The sequence below is a fragment of the Sturnus vulgaris genome, chromosome 6, assembly GCF_052056855.1.
Source record: "Sturnus vulgaris isolate bStuVul1 chromosome 6, bStuVul1.hap1, whole genome shotgun sequence".
Taxonomy (NCBI): Eukaryota; Metazoa; Chordata; class Aves; order Passeriformes; family Sturnidae; genus Sturnus; species Sturnus vulgaris.
The window spans coordinates 37,729,796-37,747,172 of record NC_142248.1 but is presented as its reverse complement, the minus strand read 5'-3'; the positions used below and the strand labels follow the sequence as shown (position 1 = coordinate 37,747,172).

General features: G+C 33.6%; 1 protein-coding gene across 2 annotated transcripts in view; it reads right to left on the bottom strand.

Moving 5' to 3' along the window:
- Positions 1–681: 681 nt before the first annotated feature.
- The window catches only part of PPP2R5C (protein phosphatase 2 regulatory subunit B'gamma), a 76,438-nt gene continuing 59,742 nt past the window's right edge, over positions 682–17,377 (bottom strand). For both annotated transcript variants that reach the window (XM_014871955.2, XM_014871956.2), the window contains 8 exons: positions 17,185–17,293; positions 15,016–15,069; positions 13,139–13,309; positions 12,458–12,585; positions 10,815–10,916; positions 8,884–8,956; positions 6,497–6,613; positions 682–3,598 (listed from right to left, as the gene is read on the bottom strand). In XM_014871955.2, coding sequence (XP_014727441.1) covers positions 3,467–3,598; positions 6,497–6,613; positions 8,884–8,956; positions 10,815–10,916; positions 12,458–12,585; positions 13,139–13,309; positions 15,016–15,069; positions 17,185–17,293 — 886 coding nt within the window. In that variant the 3' untranslated portion in view covers positions 682–3,466. The remainder of the gene's footprint in view (positions 3,599–6,496; positions 6,614–8,883; positions 8,957–10,814; positions 10,917–12,457; positions 12,586–13,138; positions 13,310–15,015; positions 15,070–17,184; positions 17,294–17,377) is intronic.

Sequence of the window (17,377 nt, the reverse complement as noted above, 5' to 3'; positions counted from 1 at the left end):
CTAAAAGTGAATAACTGAATCCTCAGTTGTTTCACTATCTTTTCATTCACGATTTGATGAATTTACTACTGAGCTCATGCAGAAAACTGTTTATTTCACTACACAAAGACCTAACTTGTAACTCAAATCTTACATGTGTAACTCCAGCCAGTAGTCAGCTCTTGATCCCAGGCTCAAACTTCTCAAGTTCCCTTCCAACTCCCCCAGTTACAGAGTGTCAGCTTTATGCGAGTAATTTCCTTAGTTCTTTTGAAGATTTTTATGGATTGCAGAGGGAAGACAACTCTCACTACAGACTTCAGTTTTCCCCTATATCCTTGCCACCTGATTAGGTATCGAGTACCGCAATATAATCCCAGATTTTGTGGTTACTTTGCTTGAAGTCTGTCAATACGGAAATGTTACAGGAGAAAATACTATGGTATAAAAATGCATTTTTCAGATTTGTAGGTTGGAGTATTTAGAAATTTAGTACTGATTGCTGCTCTACAGGTAAAGTCTGCTTTTTCTACTGAATATCAATTAGTCTTGTTTTTTTTTTTTAACCTAATGGCCTTTCCATAATTTTTTTTGCTTTTGTGAAATGTATGAATTTAATTTGTACAGATGATTATGCTAGCAGTGATAATCTGAGCACACCCTCAAACACCTTGTGTTAAACTTAGTTTCATGATGAGCAAGAAAAATTCACATGTTCTTTATTTGTCCATATAATACACCTTTTTTTTTTTTACGTTTTAAAATTAGATAAAAGCATATTAAATGGCAGGTGTATGAAGTTCTTCAGAAACAATGCCAGAACAAAAAATTGAATTACAAAATGTTAAAAAATATGTAGGTACATTTGAACTTAACATTCCACTAACATATAATGTTACAGATATTGTCTAATGAAAAATAATTGTGCCACTTACCTATTTTTGCTGTTTCTAGGAACTTTTTATTCTGTACATAGGACGATTCTGTACAAAATATGAAGTCTACATTTTTATTACTTATTACCATAAAACAAGGTACAATGTATGTACAATATTAAAATGAAGCCATACTAAAGCCACACTAAAAAGACACTTGTAATATTACTTTTGACATTCCTGATGTACAGGTGTAATTTTGGAAAACGGGGGAAGGTATCAGACAGAACTTTATGAAGAACAACAGTCACCAAAATTCTACTTTAATTTTTCTTTTTATTTTGGATGTATTAGTTTTAGAATTGTTTAGTACAAGATTATACGAAATATATAAATATAGATAACAAACATGCTAAACCATTAGTGGTGATAAGATTTTGGAATATTGCCTAAGCAAATGTTCAGTGGCCCAAAATTTCAAATATGCCTTTATAGAGAACTTGAAGTGTCTAAATTACCAGAATGCTTCCCTTTTTGGTGAGTGTTTATCTTCAATAAAGAATAAAAATAAAATCTAGACAGTGAAATATGTTCTTATACATTGAGTATCACACAATCAATCAAACACTGATATACAGTGGGGTTCCCCCCCCCTCGGATAACATAAGAAAAATTCCTTTCAGCAATCTCTTGCACAGACGTACTGAACACCCAAAATCAAAGGTAACTGATAATCTACCAGCTAAAGATGGAAGTTCAAACAATGGTATATCAAAATACATAGACGTTGCTTTACACAATTAAAAAAGCACCCTTTTTCCCTCAAAAGTAGAAGGCATCTTTAAACTGTTTTCATATAATTTATCCTAATGGTAAAGCATTTTTTTTCAAGTTTTACAGGAAATGTTTTCAGACACAGTGGACATTCCACTTAAAGGTTGGGTTGGTCTTTAAATTTAGTTGTTGTAAGCCAATATTTACCACTCACAATTTTCTTCCAATAGACAATGTAACAAATATTGGAAATTGAATGTTAAATGCAACCAACAAACAGCAGGCACTACATCTGCACAAGGTTACTATGAATGTCTGCTTTGAGCAATATTTTTTTTATGGATGCAGGAGATGTTATACTTCCTTAAAAAGTAAAACAAAACTATTTTTAAAGAAGCCACATTTTTTATCTCTTTATGCATCAAGACATTAAACATTAAGTTATATCATGTTACTGCCAGAGACAAAGGAAACTAATCACCCATTTAGAATAGCAGAACACATTTCAAACAGCTTGTAAGCAGGATAAGTAAGTCAAAATACTGGCCACCCTGAGAGAAATCAAATATTGAAGACAAAGCACTATATTTTTTAAGAGATTTTCCTCCCGTGCTTTTCCATCTACAACAAAAAGCTCATTACATGCAAGTAATCTTGTGGAATATATAGCAGCATTTGAAGATCATCAGCAACTCAGATGCATTTTCAGTTCACTTGTGAGGTGTATTTGCAGCACATGTGCTCTTTACAACAACAACAAAAATATTTTCACGGTAAAATTATGGTCACTATCTCCTCAGCTCTTAGACTCATTTATAAAGAAGCAGAATGGAATTTAAGAGTCTGTTCTTCTTTTTTTTTTCTTTTTTTAAAAATTTTAATAAGCTTATGATGTTGTGTTCATCTTTCAGACAAAAACTGATGCAACTGAAATCACACATAGTATCTGCCACAGAATACTGAACTCCTAGAGCCCAAGAAAAATGCTGAGTATTAAAAGCTCAGATAAGGGAGAAAACAGTGAAAGAGTTATTTTATTGACTTGAAAAAACTTAAAATGAAATTTTATATTTAGTCTACTCCCAGTCATAGTAAACAAATTTTCATTTTAGGAAAAATTCTTCTACCAGTTCATATCTGGAATACTGGTGCCATATGATACACTAAAGACTGGAAGATATGGCTTTAAATCTACATAAAGTATTAGGATGTGGTATATATAGATATATATATCTTTACCCTAAGCAAAAGAGAAATGAATTTACAGAATTCTTAGAAAGGAATGATGACTGAGGATTGTCATGAATGTTACCAGTTTGTAAGCCATGTTTTATAATATGAAAGAATAATTGTATTTTCAAAACAGCTGGTATATAACAAGACAGCAATAATGTTGAAACAACTGTAAAGCTGAGAAATCCTAGAAAAAGTTTAATACTTATATTTGAAATAATTTTACTTTTATCATTAGTACCAACTATTGGTCATTCACTTATTTAGATGGTAAGATTTTATAGAACACTTTTCTGAAATACAACTATAAAAACTGCATGTTATCAGCTGGTTGGTACTATGACAACACCTCCAGGAAATTGTGTCCACTTGATTATAGTCAACCCAATATTCTGCAAATGGAACTGGGTAATTTACCATTGTTTGAACTACTAATCTTGAGCTGCATACTCTATTAAGTTATTGCCTACAGAAATGGGTTGAAGAAAGCTTTTTCTTTGTGTGTAACTGATTGGTATGGCACAAAAAATTAAGTTCTACTGTAGAACTGAGTCCAGAAAAAAAACAACAATTTTTCCTCCAAAATATTATTTCACTGTAATAGTTTAATGCCCATCATGTGATATTAATTCATCAGCTCTGCAATGTGATTCCAAGGCTTTCATGGTATAGATATCCTGAGGCAGTTCTGACTTGCGTCGCACAAGAGGACGATCTTTTTTCTGATCTTTTTGTGCCTGAAATAAAAATAGAACAAAATTAGCCAAACATACTAATTAGTAAACACTACTTAAAGTACTTCTTACATATCAGTATACTCACTTACAGGAAAAGAAATAAAAAACATCTGGAAACATCTCTCTACCCTATCAGCTATGCAGTTTCAAGTATTAAAACCAATTTTTTTGCTAAGAGGAAAACTAGAAACAACTATGAAATTCTAAAGTATTAAGAATCTTAACATCACTACTGTTCTACCAATGCTCTCTTAAAACCAGACAATATTCCTAACGAAGTATCTTTTATCTTTATAATGGTGTCATTGTGTAATTCCCATGTCTGTCTCACCTACCCTGATTTTCTTGCTTAATATTTTTTTTTAAATAAACACGTTCTTATAAAAAAACTTGCCTGCCTTTTACTTAAGCATTTATTTATTGGCATGTTCAAAGTTAGTAAGTCACAGTGGTCCAATTTTACTGTCGCAGAGCATTCACTAAAAACGCTCACCTAAGACTCGTACAGAAAAAAATTCCTAATCTACTTTCCTCAGTCAATCACCTCTTCAGTAGGGAATTCTGCTATATTGCCAGCCTCTGGCATAAACCTTACTTTCACTAAAATTCTATAGACCTTTATAGCTTTTCATTTCCGAAGTTTAATTTAAGAAAAAAAGCTGTCCTTTTGACTGCATTTTTTTTCCCAACTGTTACCTGTGGTAGCTCTTGTTTTAACATCAACTGCTGATGGTACTTAGGAAGGGATACATAATTGTCTGTCCAGTATCCTCTCAAAGACTGATGCACAAATGCTACCTAGCCTGCTTTCTGCAATACACTAATCCTTAATCAAATATCTTCCTGCCTGGTGATCCAAACTTATCCACCCTCTTGCAGGCTTAGTTTTTCTAATAATAAGAATTCCTGATTTAAAACATTCTATTAACTCTGCTAGGACAGGATCTTTCTCTTTGAAAACTTGGCTTATAATCTTTTAGTAATCTCACTTTTTGCACACTTTGTGAGCAAGGGAAGGGAAGAAAGCATGTACTTGGGAGAGATGGCTGAGGAATGCTTGAGCAGTTCCAACCCAAAGTTTCAGAGTTTTGTTTACAGTTTGTTCATTTTCCATTAGTTTCTTTTTTTAGGTCCCCACCCTTCCTTACAATCGTGGGTGGTGGCAGATCAAGTTCATTCATACGGATATGATGCAGTAGTTTTCCAGCTGGGATGCTACCAATGAAGACATATATAGCCCAAGCTTTATAACTCATGGTTGAATTGTTTGCAGAAAAGAAGGTAAGACCTAGATGAGAGTCCTTCGTTATAGTCTGGGCTGCTTCTTAGTTTTTTAGTCTGTTTTACTGTTTCTGCATTTTATATTGTATAATACTAGCTCAAATCCTCAAACTCTTCTAGCAGCTGGGACTGGGTATTTTGTTCCTCTTGTCTCAACTAACTAGCACAGAATTCTAGTCTGGCTGCTTTTCTTCTAGAACTCATATTGGAGCACTCAGACTTAGGAATTTTAATGCTCTCTGGTCAGGACAGAAAATTAACAATGGTCTCATAAAACCTGAGAAAATATTTTGTTAGGTGTTAGGAAATAGCACAGTCAAAGATGAACACTACACAACTCTAAAATTAAGCAGTACTCATTTTTTCTAAATAATTTTGTATCCACCTATCTCCACTAGAACTGGTTCTAGGCTCTGGACCAAGTAAAAGGAGGCCCCTTTCTCCCTCACGTGAGCCTGGCTAAGCTCATTCAGGGGAATGCTACTCTTGTTCATTGCCCTGAAGAGGAGTGTAATTCAGCCACCAAGATTTACATGTAATGCACAGAGATCCACAACATATGTAAGTGTTTAAGTAACAGCAATCCCTGAGAGTGCCTTAGAGGTATTCCAGCATTTCTTTTAATTCCAACCTTCACCCATGCCATGTAACAAATGATAAGTAAAATATAATATTGCAGGATAATGACACTGGAATTTTAACACAGTAATTTAGGAGGACAGGTTGACCACATGCTTATTTTTATTAACTGTCTTACTGGATACATTGGTTCAAATTAACAGACTTTATCTCCAAACTCAACTGTTTTTTCTGGGTCCATTTCTCTAGTTTTAGACTTTGCTGGTTTAAGACAGATTTATAGTACTATATAGTACATATTCCTTCCAGAAATCTTTGTGATGCTGCAATGTTACCTGCCACCTCTCCATTGTCCACCAGCTCTAAACTGAAATCTCTACTTCCAACATTAGTTAGTTATAATAACTGATGTTAAATTAAAAAGACATGAATATTACTAAGCATAACTAAAGACAAAAGGATCGAAATGACCTTGGGAGTCCTCACCAACAGTGGGTAATGGAACCTGACAGATGGTGGACTGAAGAAGAAGACCCATGAGTGACAAGACACACACTTTACATATTTTTTTAAAACACAAGAGCTTTAACCACCATGAAGGCTCTGAATAACAAGCAAAAATGTATAAAATTTAGTCAGATTCTAGTACTGACAAGCTTTTCTTATGAAAAATCAAAACCGTTACATAGAAAAGAGGCTAGAACATGATGTCGTAGATTCTAGCTGCAGCCCTCACTATCCTTGTTGTATAATCATTGTTCTCATAATGACACAAAAAGCTACTCTGAAGTGAAAATAAAAACAAAGTTTCTGAGAAGAAACCTTAAAAGAGACTACATCGCAGATTCACAGGCATTAGAAACATAACACTATTTCTGGCTGCTACACTATCACTTTAAAGTAGCAGCCCTGAAGAAGTGTATTACTATAGAACAAATGGCTATGGGGCTGAAAATGCAAGCCAAGTTCATCATTACCAGCCACTTTAAGAAAAGAACTCATAAATTGGAGTACTTTGCTGTCTTCACAAGGCTTTACCTGACAAGCCTCTTCTTTCACTGTCTTTTTCAGCGTCTGCAAATCTTCAATTAAAGGCCCGTCTGTTTCCATTGCAACAGGACTGTTCAGCAAACTCGTGTCACTGTATGTTGGGTACTAATAAAATGCAAAATGTTAAAATAATCATTCTTAGTCGCAACAACTAAATACTAGGAGTGTATTTGAGCATTTGAATGATATGACTAGTTATTTGACATTAACTTCAATATTTTATGCTTCCAGGGATTAAGTAATAGATTTCAGAATGGAGCTCCAATACTTTCACACTTCAGCTGACTGCTGAAAAATGCAGTCAGCATGAAAAAAAAAGATGGTTTGATTATCTGAGACTCAATTTTTAAATACTCAGATTTTGTAAGTATTGCATATCTCCTTTGGCAACCATTTATTTGAAACCTTATTAATATATAGTCAAGTGCTCTGTGAACAATGCAGTAATCCAAACACAATCATTTTATTTGCTGATGCAATTTTGTGTTGGAAGAAAAAAAATACACTGTTTAAAGACCAACTATACCTAATATATATTTAATATAATTTCAAACCAAAATATTAAACTTTTCTGTCTTTGAAAAGTAAAACAATTATAAAAGTCTTTTAGGAACTAAAAAAACCCAAAATCTTGGTTGTCCAGTAATCTCAATACATCAGATCTTCTTTTAATTCAGATGAGGTATATATAGTTACATTTACATGCACACACAGACTTTTTCATCAGTTTTTCCTCATAAATATTTTGGTATCTGAGTATACAAATAACAAAACAGATCAGAAAAAAATTTTAAAAACCCTAACTGCAAGGATTTAACAAATATAATGATGTAAAATGTTAAATTGTACTTTTCTGTCATGCAGAAGCAAGAACAGCTCTGAACAACAAGAATCATCAGTTATTAGACAAACTAAAAAGTTAACAGACATTCCAGGAAAAAGAAACTCCTAAAAATCCATTATCTAAAGCACTAAAAGCATTTATAGTCTTATGTCAATACAATGGAGCATTCAGTAATTTTTATTTTAAATTTCTTCCAAATATTAGCCTTCTTCAAGCAGACAGACTATGCAGAACATATTGTATACAGGTGGTTTAACTAGTATCAGAAAATGTATTTACAAAAAGTTCATTGGAAAGAAAAGGAAATTGATACTGTAGAACTGTGAGTTTTTCTACAACTCAACCCATTTATTTAACGAGACATGTAATAGCTCATCATTTGTGATAGCAAGTGACCATTTATATGAAGTACTCTTCAAGCAAGGCTTTGTCTGACTTTTGTAATTAGGAGAAATGTTTTGTCACTCAAAGTCAACTACTGCATTCATATGAACAGTCCTTTTTGATTCATTTGATTGATCTGTTGTCAACTGTCACTTTATTAATTTTAATAGATTTTACTTAAGCAGTTTAGTAATTGTTCCCTGACAAATGACCTAAGAGGAAAAAAACATTTATGAATTTCCTCTTCTTAGAAAAAGAGATTACTTCATACTTTCTGTTTTAGAATAGCACTGAGATCAGAAAGTGTCCCACTTCTGTTTACAGAGTACCATTTCTCCCTCTTTCACCACTTTAAACTCAGTTAAATGGTGTTGGAAATACACAATACATTAAGTTTCTTGCTACAGTATAACAAAATTCTGGCTGCAAAGTAATTTAAATGCTTGGAGTTTTTTTTGTTCATAGCAGAAAATTGTATGATTGAGACAAAAGAAAACTGGCAGCAATCTCCAAGCAAAAGAGGGGGGGTGAGGGTGGGGAACCCAAGCCAAACCATTTTCTTCTCCCATAATTTCAAAATACAATGAATACTCTAAAGGACCTTTGTTTCTTTGTCATAATTTGAGTATATCAAACGATGCTGGACAGGATGTTTCCCTTTTGGAAAGACCTGAGGAGCAGGTTCACCAGCAGACTGGCCCAGTGCAAGTATGAGAACATCAGACAAGAACATACAATATTACTTTAATCCATTTGACAGAAAGGAAAATAGACCAGTCAAAACTCACAGTTTGCAGAAAGATCTCTTACATTGTTTGCAAAACAGCTTTTCAAGAGAAACCAATTATGGCCTCTCTATATTTTTCCATAATTTTGCACAATAATTTTCAAACTGCAATATGGTATAAGTCCTATTATAAGGAAAGGAAAAAGTACTTCATATCATACTTTTCAGAAACCTTTTAAAAAAAATAATTACTTGCACAAGAGAAAGGTTACAAATTTGAAAAGTACTTTTATTGTGTATCTTTCATAATACAGTTGGTGAAATTCCTTTATTTCCATGATCAGTCAGACCTGTTTTCCCCACTGATATTTAACAAAATTAGAACATTTAAACATGATCATGTTAATCTTTTCTAAATACCTGGGGATTTGATTTGGCTAGATTTTCTATTTTAACCCATGCTTCTTCCCGTTCCTTCAATTTTAGCTTCTCTCTGAAAAAAAAAACAAACATATAGAAGTAAAAGAATTCAACAAAATAAATTATTTAGCTATATCTGTTTGAGTCTACTGCCTAAAACACCACTGTTGACAGGATAATTTGCATCACATCAATACCCCACAATCTCAAATCAACATTAAACGGGAAAATCCTCAAGATTTTTTAATGAAAGCAACAAACTGGCTGATGCCAGTTTAGCTTTAGTAAACGTACATTGTTAAAAGTGAAAATTTAAACAGAAAGAAGTTTTGATCTAGGCTGAAAGCATATTTGCATTTTATTTATAATATTAGAATTCTATATTGGTAAATAAGAAGTCAGTAACTGACCATGAAAAGGGCAGAGATTTTTACTTGTCAGCACAATGGCTTCAGGTAATAGGTTAAAGGAAAAGGCACCAGAGACATTTTGAATTGAACTCTAACAGAGAAGTACCCAACAAAACCATGCTCATTCTAGGGAGTAGCAAGCCCACAGGGATAAATGCCCTTTTTTTCTTTTTTAAAATAAAGTAGAAAGTTTGTTTTCTTATGCCTAATGCAATTAAAGGGTTTTTTTCCTTTCTTTCTTACAAATAAACATCTTCTTGCAGAGACTGGAATGATCACCTGTCTTTGAAGGCTGGTAGAATTTAAAAATATTTTGAACTAAGAGTGCTAAAAATGCTCTCAATGCACAGAGCAGATGATCAAAATGTCAAGAAAAAAAAAAAGAAGAAAAAAGTTATATCTAAGCACATACACAATTTGCCTCCAGCTCTCAATTAAGTTAATTCAAAATGGGAGGCAGGAACCCTTTAACTATCCCCCTTTTCAGTTCTTATGTGGTGGGAGATGTCTTATTTTGGTTTTGTGTTGCTAGCTCATTGCTAAGCACTCTGCTTTAGTTCACACTCAGAACATCACCCAAAAAACTTCTAAAAATCAGAGAAGAAAAGATTTGAGTTCTCATTTAAAAAGGGTTCCACTTACTTTCAATCAGGGAAAAGAGAATTACAATCTTTTATTGAAGAGTCAATGTTTTGTCATGTTTTGTCATCTATAAATACACACACCTGAAGAATTTTTTACAGTACAACCTCATTTCTTCTTGAATTCTAATAAGAAACTTCAAAACTTGGACAAATGAATCTGCATTGAGAATCTGTACTACTTCCAGTATACTAGTTTAAACCAGTTGTCTAATCTGAGCCACTACTTGAAAGAATCCCTGTTTACTTTGAAATTTAAAATAAAATTCAAATCTAGGTATTTTTCAGTATTCACTAACTACTTCTAGCCCCTAAAATGAGACCCAAACCATTAATACTTCAGACTTCTCTATCTCGTTTTAGCAGGATTCTTCTATAAAATAAATTCTGTATTAGAGACCTGCACTACAGCAGAGTAACAACTTGATTTCAGGTAACTTTTATAGTAATATGAAGATATGCTAACACACAATGCAATGCTGAAAAATACTGAGAAAGTATTTGGGGACAAACTGAGTGACAACATGAAAGGACGTAACACTGGTAAATAAAGCATGCAAAAATAAACACAGGATGTGAACTAAACTGTTTAACAGATCCTCTACACTGGGCTCCACCATTAGCAGTGTCCCTCTCAAAAACTTAATTTTTTGGGAGATGGTGACCCCAGAAGTATTAGGTCTAAGCCTAAACGACACACCTTATTGTTAAGAAAGTCTACAGTTCACATATAACAAGAAGTTTCAGCAAGTCAACTTTGAGACTGCTGTACTGGTATCAAATGGGCAACTTCCCACTAATGACACAGTGGTTTTTCAGAGCTAAAGCACTCTGAACAAATTACTCAAGAACAGACAGACACACTGACATTAAAACTTACTTCAGTTTTTCTGCTTTAAATTGCTGTGTGCAGTCATCGAACAGTTTTTGGTTCATCTCCATGAAGAGTTTCAGAGCATTGTATATCAAGCCATGTATTGTCCTATAAGTAAAACTTCTGGTTGAAACTCAGAGTACTTTAAACTTTGAAATCTACTTTTTCTGGTCAACAGTAGCCAATAGCCTACATAACTGGAAAATTACATCATTTCAGAATAAGTGGAAACAAAATTAATTAGTGGAAGTTTTAATTTACCCACAAGAGGCCTAACACAAGTAACTAAAATTACCAACTTAGAATTCAGTTTTCTTACTCTGTAGTACTGTTCATCACTTACACTTCTGACGTTTGAACTTCACTCTTAATATTACGTGTATCAATACAGAGCTAGTTGTGAATGTTAGTAGCTGACACTAATCCCCCATTAAGGGTTATTAGAGAAAATGCAGTATGACATTAAAGATCTTGATGTAAGTAACTTACTGGCAACTGATAAATTCAAGAAAAAACGAGTTAGTGATTAAAAGGAGTATAAAAAAGACCCCATTCCTTTTGAAAACTGCTACGCAGCAACAGCACTCACTTCAACACAATTATGGCCAGAATGTTTCGTTAGAAAAGTAAAGTTGAAAACATCACAAAAATTATACAAAACCAATCTGCTTTATGAGGCACTTTTACAGACTAATTTACAGTTCCAGGCTCTAATGTACTGCTGCTCAAAAAGCAATCCGTTAAATGATTACTTTGTATTGTACACGGAGTGACAAGTGAGAGTGCAGCTGTACTGGGCAGCAAGACTTTTGCTCAGAATAATATGAATGCATGACCTTGAAAGTCAGAACAACCAACAGCAACCCACATTCACTGTGTACAACTGCATCACTGAATTGGAATTTTATTAATGAGTACATTATTTGTTACTGCTTGCACCCAGCAACAGTAAGCAACCACTTTAACATCACTTTATTTTCCATTTCTTTCCCAGTGTTTAATTGCAGACTGATTACTCATTCTTGACCAGCCCATCAGCAGTCCTCAATTCACAGCTAGAGCCAGACTGGGATACTGTCACCATCCCAGCAGTTGCACAATAGCTCAAACAAAGAGGCACTTTACAATGGAACAGCTGCAGAAGGGAGCTGACCAGGACTGTTTTCATGCGTAAGTACTACGTTATTGTGGGCAAAAAAGTGAAAACAATCAATGGAGAAAGAAGAAAAAAGCAACAAACAAAAAGAAAATAAAAAGAAGGGGGAAAATGATCTGATCTACAAGATATTTCACTAGAATGCAGAAGAAATGCAAATCAGCAAATAGGTTAGTGATCAGAAATCAAAGTTAGTCTTTAGAAGTATCTGAACGACAGATGAATACCAAATCTGCTCTGTATTTGTAGAAGAATATAATGGATTAGATGCACTAAAACACTCTTTCTTGTTTAATTAAAAAAGTAAAAACTCTCTTCCACAGTTCTTAATACTTCCTAAAAATTGACCACAATAGTCTCTTTATCCAGCAACTTCAATGTCATAGAATAAAAAGCTCAACACACTGTTAAACTAGCAACTCACAGATCCAAACTCTTAAACCTAGAACTACACATAAATTAAGTAGCAGAAATTTGTACAAGCGTTTCTTACTTATTCCAATGCGTCTTTGAATTCCGGTACAAGGATGGAAACATGATGGGTAAAATCTTTGCTGCATTATCACTAATTAAACTCATAATATATTCATTATTCCAGTAGTATAATGCTCGTTCTGCAACCTAAGACGACATGAGAAAAGGAACACTTCTTCAATCTCTTAGAGCAAATAATTATAACATTTGGCAAATATAAGGGAAAGGTAAGAAAAGTTGCAAGTCAGACTTGGATTTTTTAGTGCTAATGAGAGTCATGGAGCTGATGGAAAGAGAGACGGAAAAATTGCTTTTTTCTTTGCTAGAGACATGACTCAATATATAACCCATGAACTCTGAAATTCAAGCAAAGAAATACTTTCCAAAAGAACAAGTATTTGTAGAACTCGTATAACAAATAATGAAACGCAAACACTCTGCTGAAAGGGTTCAGGTACTTCTGAAAACACTGAGTTTTTCAGCTTTTATATGTTAAGCATAACACTGAAGTGAAAAACCCAATATGAATGCACATATTACACTCTTGAAAAGAAACAGTAAAACTAATGTTTGGATCCTTGCAACTTGACATAGAATTGAAAACTTCTTTGAAACAAATAAAATTCATTATGGTGAATAATACATTACAAGTCTGCTTTACAAAAATTCTGGTCACACTGTACATGCAGTAAATACAGACCTGAAAGTGTGGACTGGACACACATTTGGCTAGCTGTCTGAAAAGAGGTTCCATAACTTTAACAAATTCAGATGGTTCAATAACATCTAAAATTTCTTCTAGTTCATTTAGAAACATGACTTCTTTTGGACTGTGAGTCTTTGGCCAGTATTTCAGCAGTGCCATTACCACCTGTAGAGACAAAGATAAAATAATTTCACTTTACCTTGAACTGAATTATAATGCATTAATAAGTCTGGTATTTTAAGCAGAACACAAAACTTGTGATTTCTTGTCCCATGTAAAAGTAGTGATCAGATATGGTTTAGCGTCACTCACTTCTTCAGAAAACAAAGTTATACTTCTAAAAGACATGTTCCAAAATAATAGTCAAAATACTAGAGAGAAAACCTAACATCTAACTTAATATGATCAAAGTGCAAATTTGCTACTACATTACAAGGAAAATTACCTGCCACTTAAGTGACAGCAGCTTTAAAATCTCTACCTTCTTGGGGATGCAATCCAAAACTCAATCAATTAAGTTCTAGCACCATCTATTAACAAAGTACTTCTTACAAATGCTTTAATTAACAGGTGACCAACTACCCTAGGTATGTTACTCTTAAACTTTGATTTGAATATCTTACTATAATTTTAGTCTTAACTTTCTTCATGATTAATAAATTATTTACTCAGCTTGTTTACCTAGCAAGCCATGAACACTCAAACACCATTCTATGATTTTAAATATAAAAGCTATAAGCAATATTTAGTATCATCACTGACAAGACAACTCTGAGAAATAAGTGCTTCTTTCATGTACATATTATTTAATCATGAAAGCAGACATTATGTCCTCAGTGAGGCCTTGGTTAATATACAGAGATTTTAAAAATTAAGATGTCAAAAAGTTTCATGTGACAATTAAAAGGGGAAGCAAAGCACTTAAATTTGAAAGGACCAGGATCTTTTGAAGAGGAACTTAATACTTCACTGATGTGTGCATTAAGTTTTTGAAGAAAGTTTTAATCACATACTAATTCAGGATGAAAAAGGAAACAAACTTCCTTGCATATTAGTTCAGATTTCTACTAGGAAATACGCAACATCCTATCCAATTTCTGGAAGAAAGCTAAGAAAACAAGGTCTAATACAGTACAAATGCCAGAATGTCTGACATTAGCTATCTTATTAAATATTAAAAGCTCCAGCAAGAAGAGAACTCTTGCTCAGGTGCATACTTCCATTTGTTTCGAGAAATTCAGTTTCCATTTTACAATGGAAATGGTCATGATCTAATAATGCGCACTTTTGTTAGCAGCAATTGTTTTATTGATCTTCTGATTAAACAAATTAGTTCTTACCTATTTGATAATGGGTGTAATGAAGCAAACCACTAGATACTACAGAGGACAATTAAAATTATTCATCTATGCAATTATGTGCAGCCAGACCAAAGTCTGATTTTGTCCAAGGTAGGTAGACATGAACAAGATCTGACTCAAAAGCCTTGCACCAATAATTAGCTGTGTGTCAGAAATCTGTGCTCCATCATAACATCCATTTCTCAACAGAGCACAGTTCAGGCAAGCTAATTTCTGACTCAACTGCTTCTGGATCCACCATCTCCTATCTGCTCAGCCAGAACAAAATAAGCAGAATAAAATCTGGTCTCTTCGTAAGAACTATACTATTAATGTTGTTTTAATTAGTTTTGGATATTCTGAACGACTGTTGGAAAAAAAATCAATTTGATAGATCAAAATGGTTAAATATTTGACTCAAATACAAACAATTACAAACAAATACTTTGTTCCCCAAACCTCCTTAAACAGTCTACAGATGTAAGGTATATTAATAGTTCAAAATATGTAATAATAGAGAGATAAACTTACCGGTTCTGTAAGTGTGCTGTCCTTTTCTAAAAACTGAACTACACAGTATGCCAGCTACAGTAAAAGAAAATGTGTTTTATTAATTCTCACTATGAAACTGAATACATTTTGAAGTCACTAGCATTAAGTCAAGAATAATTTTGAATGCTTCAAATAAAATACAAGTTTCTTCTATAATTTAAAAAACTTTACATTTAAAAATGTATTTGGTAGACAACTTAAACAGAAAGGTAAATAGGCTTTAGCAATTCTTTTCAACCTTTTCAAGTCTGTCCTCACCTTTTTCTCTGTTATAATATAGACACACATGACTTGATGTTTTCTTTTTAGACCTAGTACTTGCATTTCATCACACTTCATCTTTTCAAATATAGGATTTAAAAATCATTATCTTTTCCTCACTAACATTTTGGTGTCCCATGCTGATTTAATATTTTCTATTTCATAACTTAAGTTAGATAAAACTGCCTTGAACAAATCTTGGGATTTTTTTATATATCACTAACGATAACTATGCCTATCAGTGCAAGCTGATGCAACCTGAGGCTGAATTACAGTATTTACCAACTGCAATGCTGAGAATGAGACTGTCCACCTGTGCCTAAATAGTGAAGCATTACATTCCTTTCACTCCATAGGCCAACAGTCCCAAAGTAAGTGGGGAGATCATTGCTCATCTCACAGACTGTTTAACCATCTTCCTAAAGTCTCTCCATTTATTGAAGTTCAGCTGGTGACCCAATTCCTTTCCTTTTTTTGATGATTCCGATTCCTACCAGGAATGGCCCACGGTAATTCAAGGAATGTGCCGAGATTACTATAGCTGCTGTTCTTCCTTATTCTAAAGTAAATTTGATTTAACACAAAAATTAACTTTCTCCATGTATGTGTTTAGCAGCAAATCCTTCTATGTGCCACTGTTTCAATGTGAATTTTTATGTGTCTACTCTGGTGTTTCACACACTAAACTCACTTGAAGTACCTTTTCATTTCATTCAGAAGGACATTTAAGAGAGGCATCCCTATGTCACTACCCTGCTTTTACTGATGCTGAACAGCAACGGAAGTCAGCTGAAGGTTTTGGAGAATCAGTTTGTGATTTAAGGGGAATGAATAAAGAACAATATGTCTCAGGTCAGTAGAAAAGCGGGCGATCACAGATATCTGTTCTAGCTGAGACACAAAAGGTCTTGCTCGTTGCCAACAGGTTTTGTTCTTAGCATTACAAAATAAAAAAAAAATGAAATGGGAGGCATTTTATTCTATTACTTCAACAGCAACTGATGGAAGCCACTGAAGACAAGATCCAAAGCCAATGCTTATAAGCATCTCTCATTCCTAAAGAATTGTAATTATAAAAAATATGTTCTTAAAAATACAAGTTGCTAGTAATTTTATTTGAATATATGGTACTTAGTACTCGGGAGTACTCAAAACTACATAGTAAATACTGAACTTTCAAATTACAAACCCAAAAGTTGTGTAACAAATCTCTCACAGAAAATTTTAGTATATCACAACAATACTGTACTTTCTCTCACACTGTATGACTGTTCACTCCTCTCTAGAAATTCTGAATGGAATTATTAAATTAAATTTAGCACAGAAAAGATACAGATGGTTTAAAAGCACGATACAACTCAGAAGCCCCCTTTTTTCTGTGTACTTCTAAAAGGATCTATTGAATTAAATAATCATGTCCTAGTAAATTCCCAACTCCTTTCAAAATACCAACAAACTGAATTCAGCTGAATTGCTCCATGTAATTTAGAACAAAGTGTTTATAGATGACATTCATACCATACTTTCAAAACCGTACTTTTCTGCATTTTTTTAATGTCTAAACATTACAGACAAGAAGATATACAAAAAATCCTGTATGGATAAAGACTAACAACTCTTACATTAACCAGTTACTACATGTGGTTAATCTAGGAACACTACGATGCTTTTAAAAAAGGTATTATTGTACACACACGTTTTCTTTTAAATTTTTCTATCAACAAGTGAAGTATTATAGGAATATGTGTTAAGTAATTTCCCATGGGCCGGTGAGCAGGGAAGTTTTGGAGCTTAGAACCAAATTCACAGCAGACTTACTCAAGTTCCCCAACCTCTTCAAGCAAACTTACTTAAACACTAGTACGAAAAACACCAAGCAAATCTTACCTGTGGATGGTAGACACTGAGTGATTTCACTTTGTGCAATGGTAACAAAACCTTCAATAGGAATATTTTGTGCTCTTCTTTTAATGGTAAGGCAAATCCATTAATTATGCTGCCAGGGAAAGAAATTTAAAAATAAAGATCAGTAATTTCGTAGAAGTCTGCACTAATGTACAGGATATGCAAAAATTCTTGG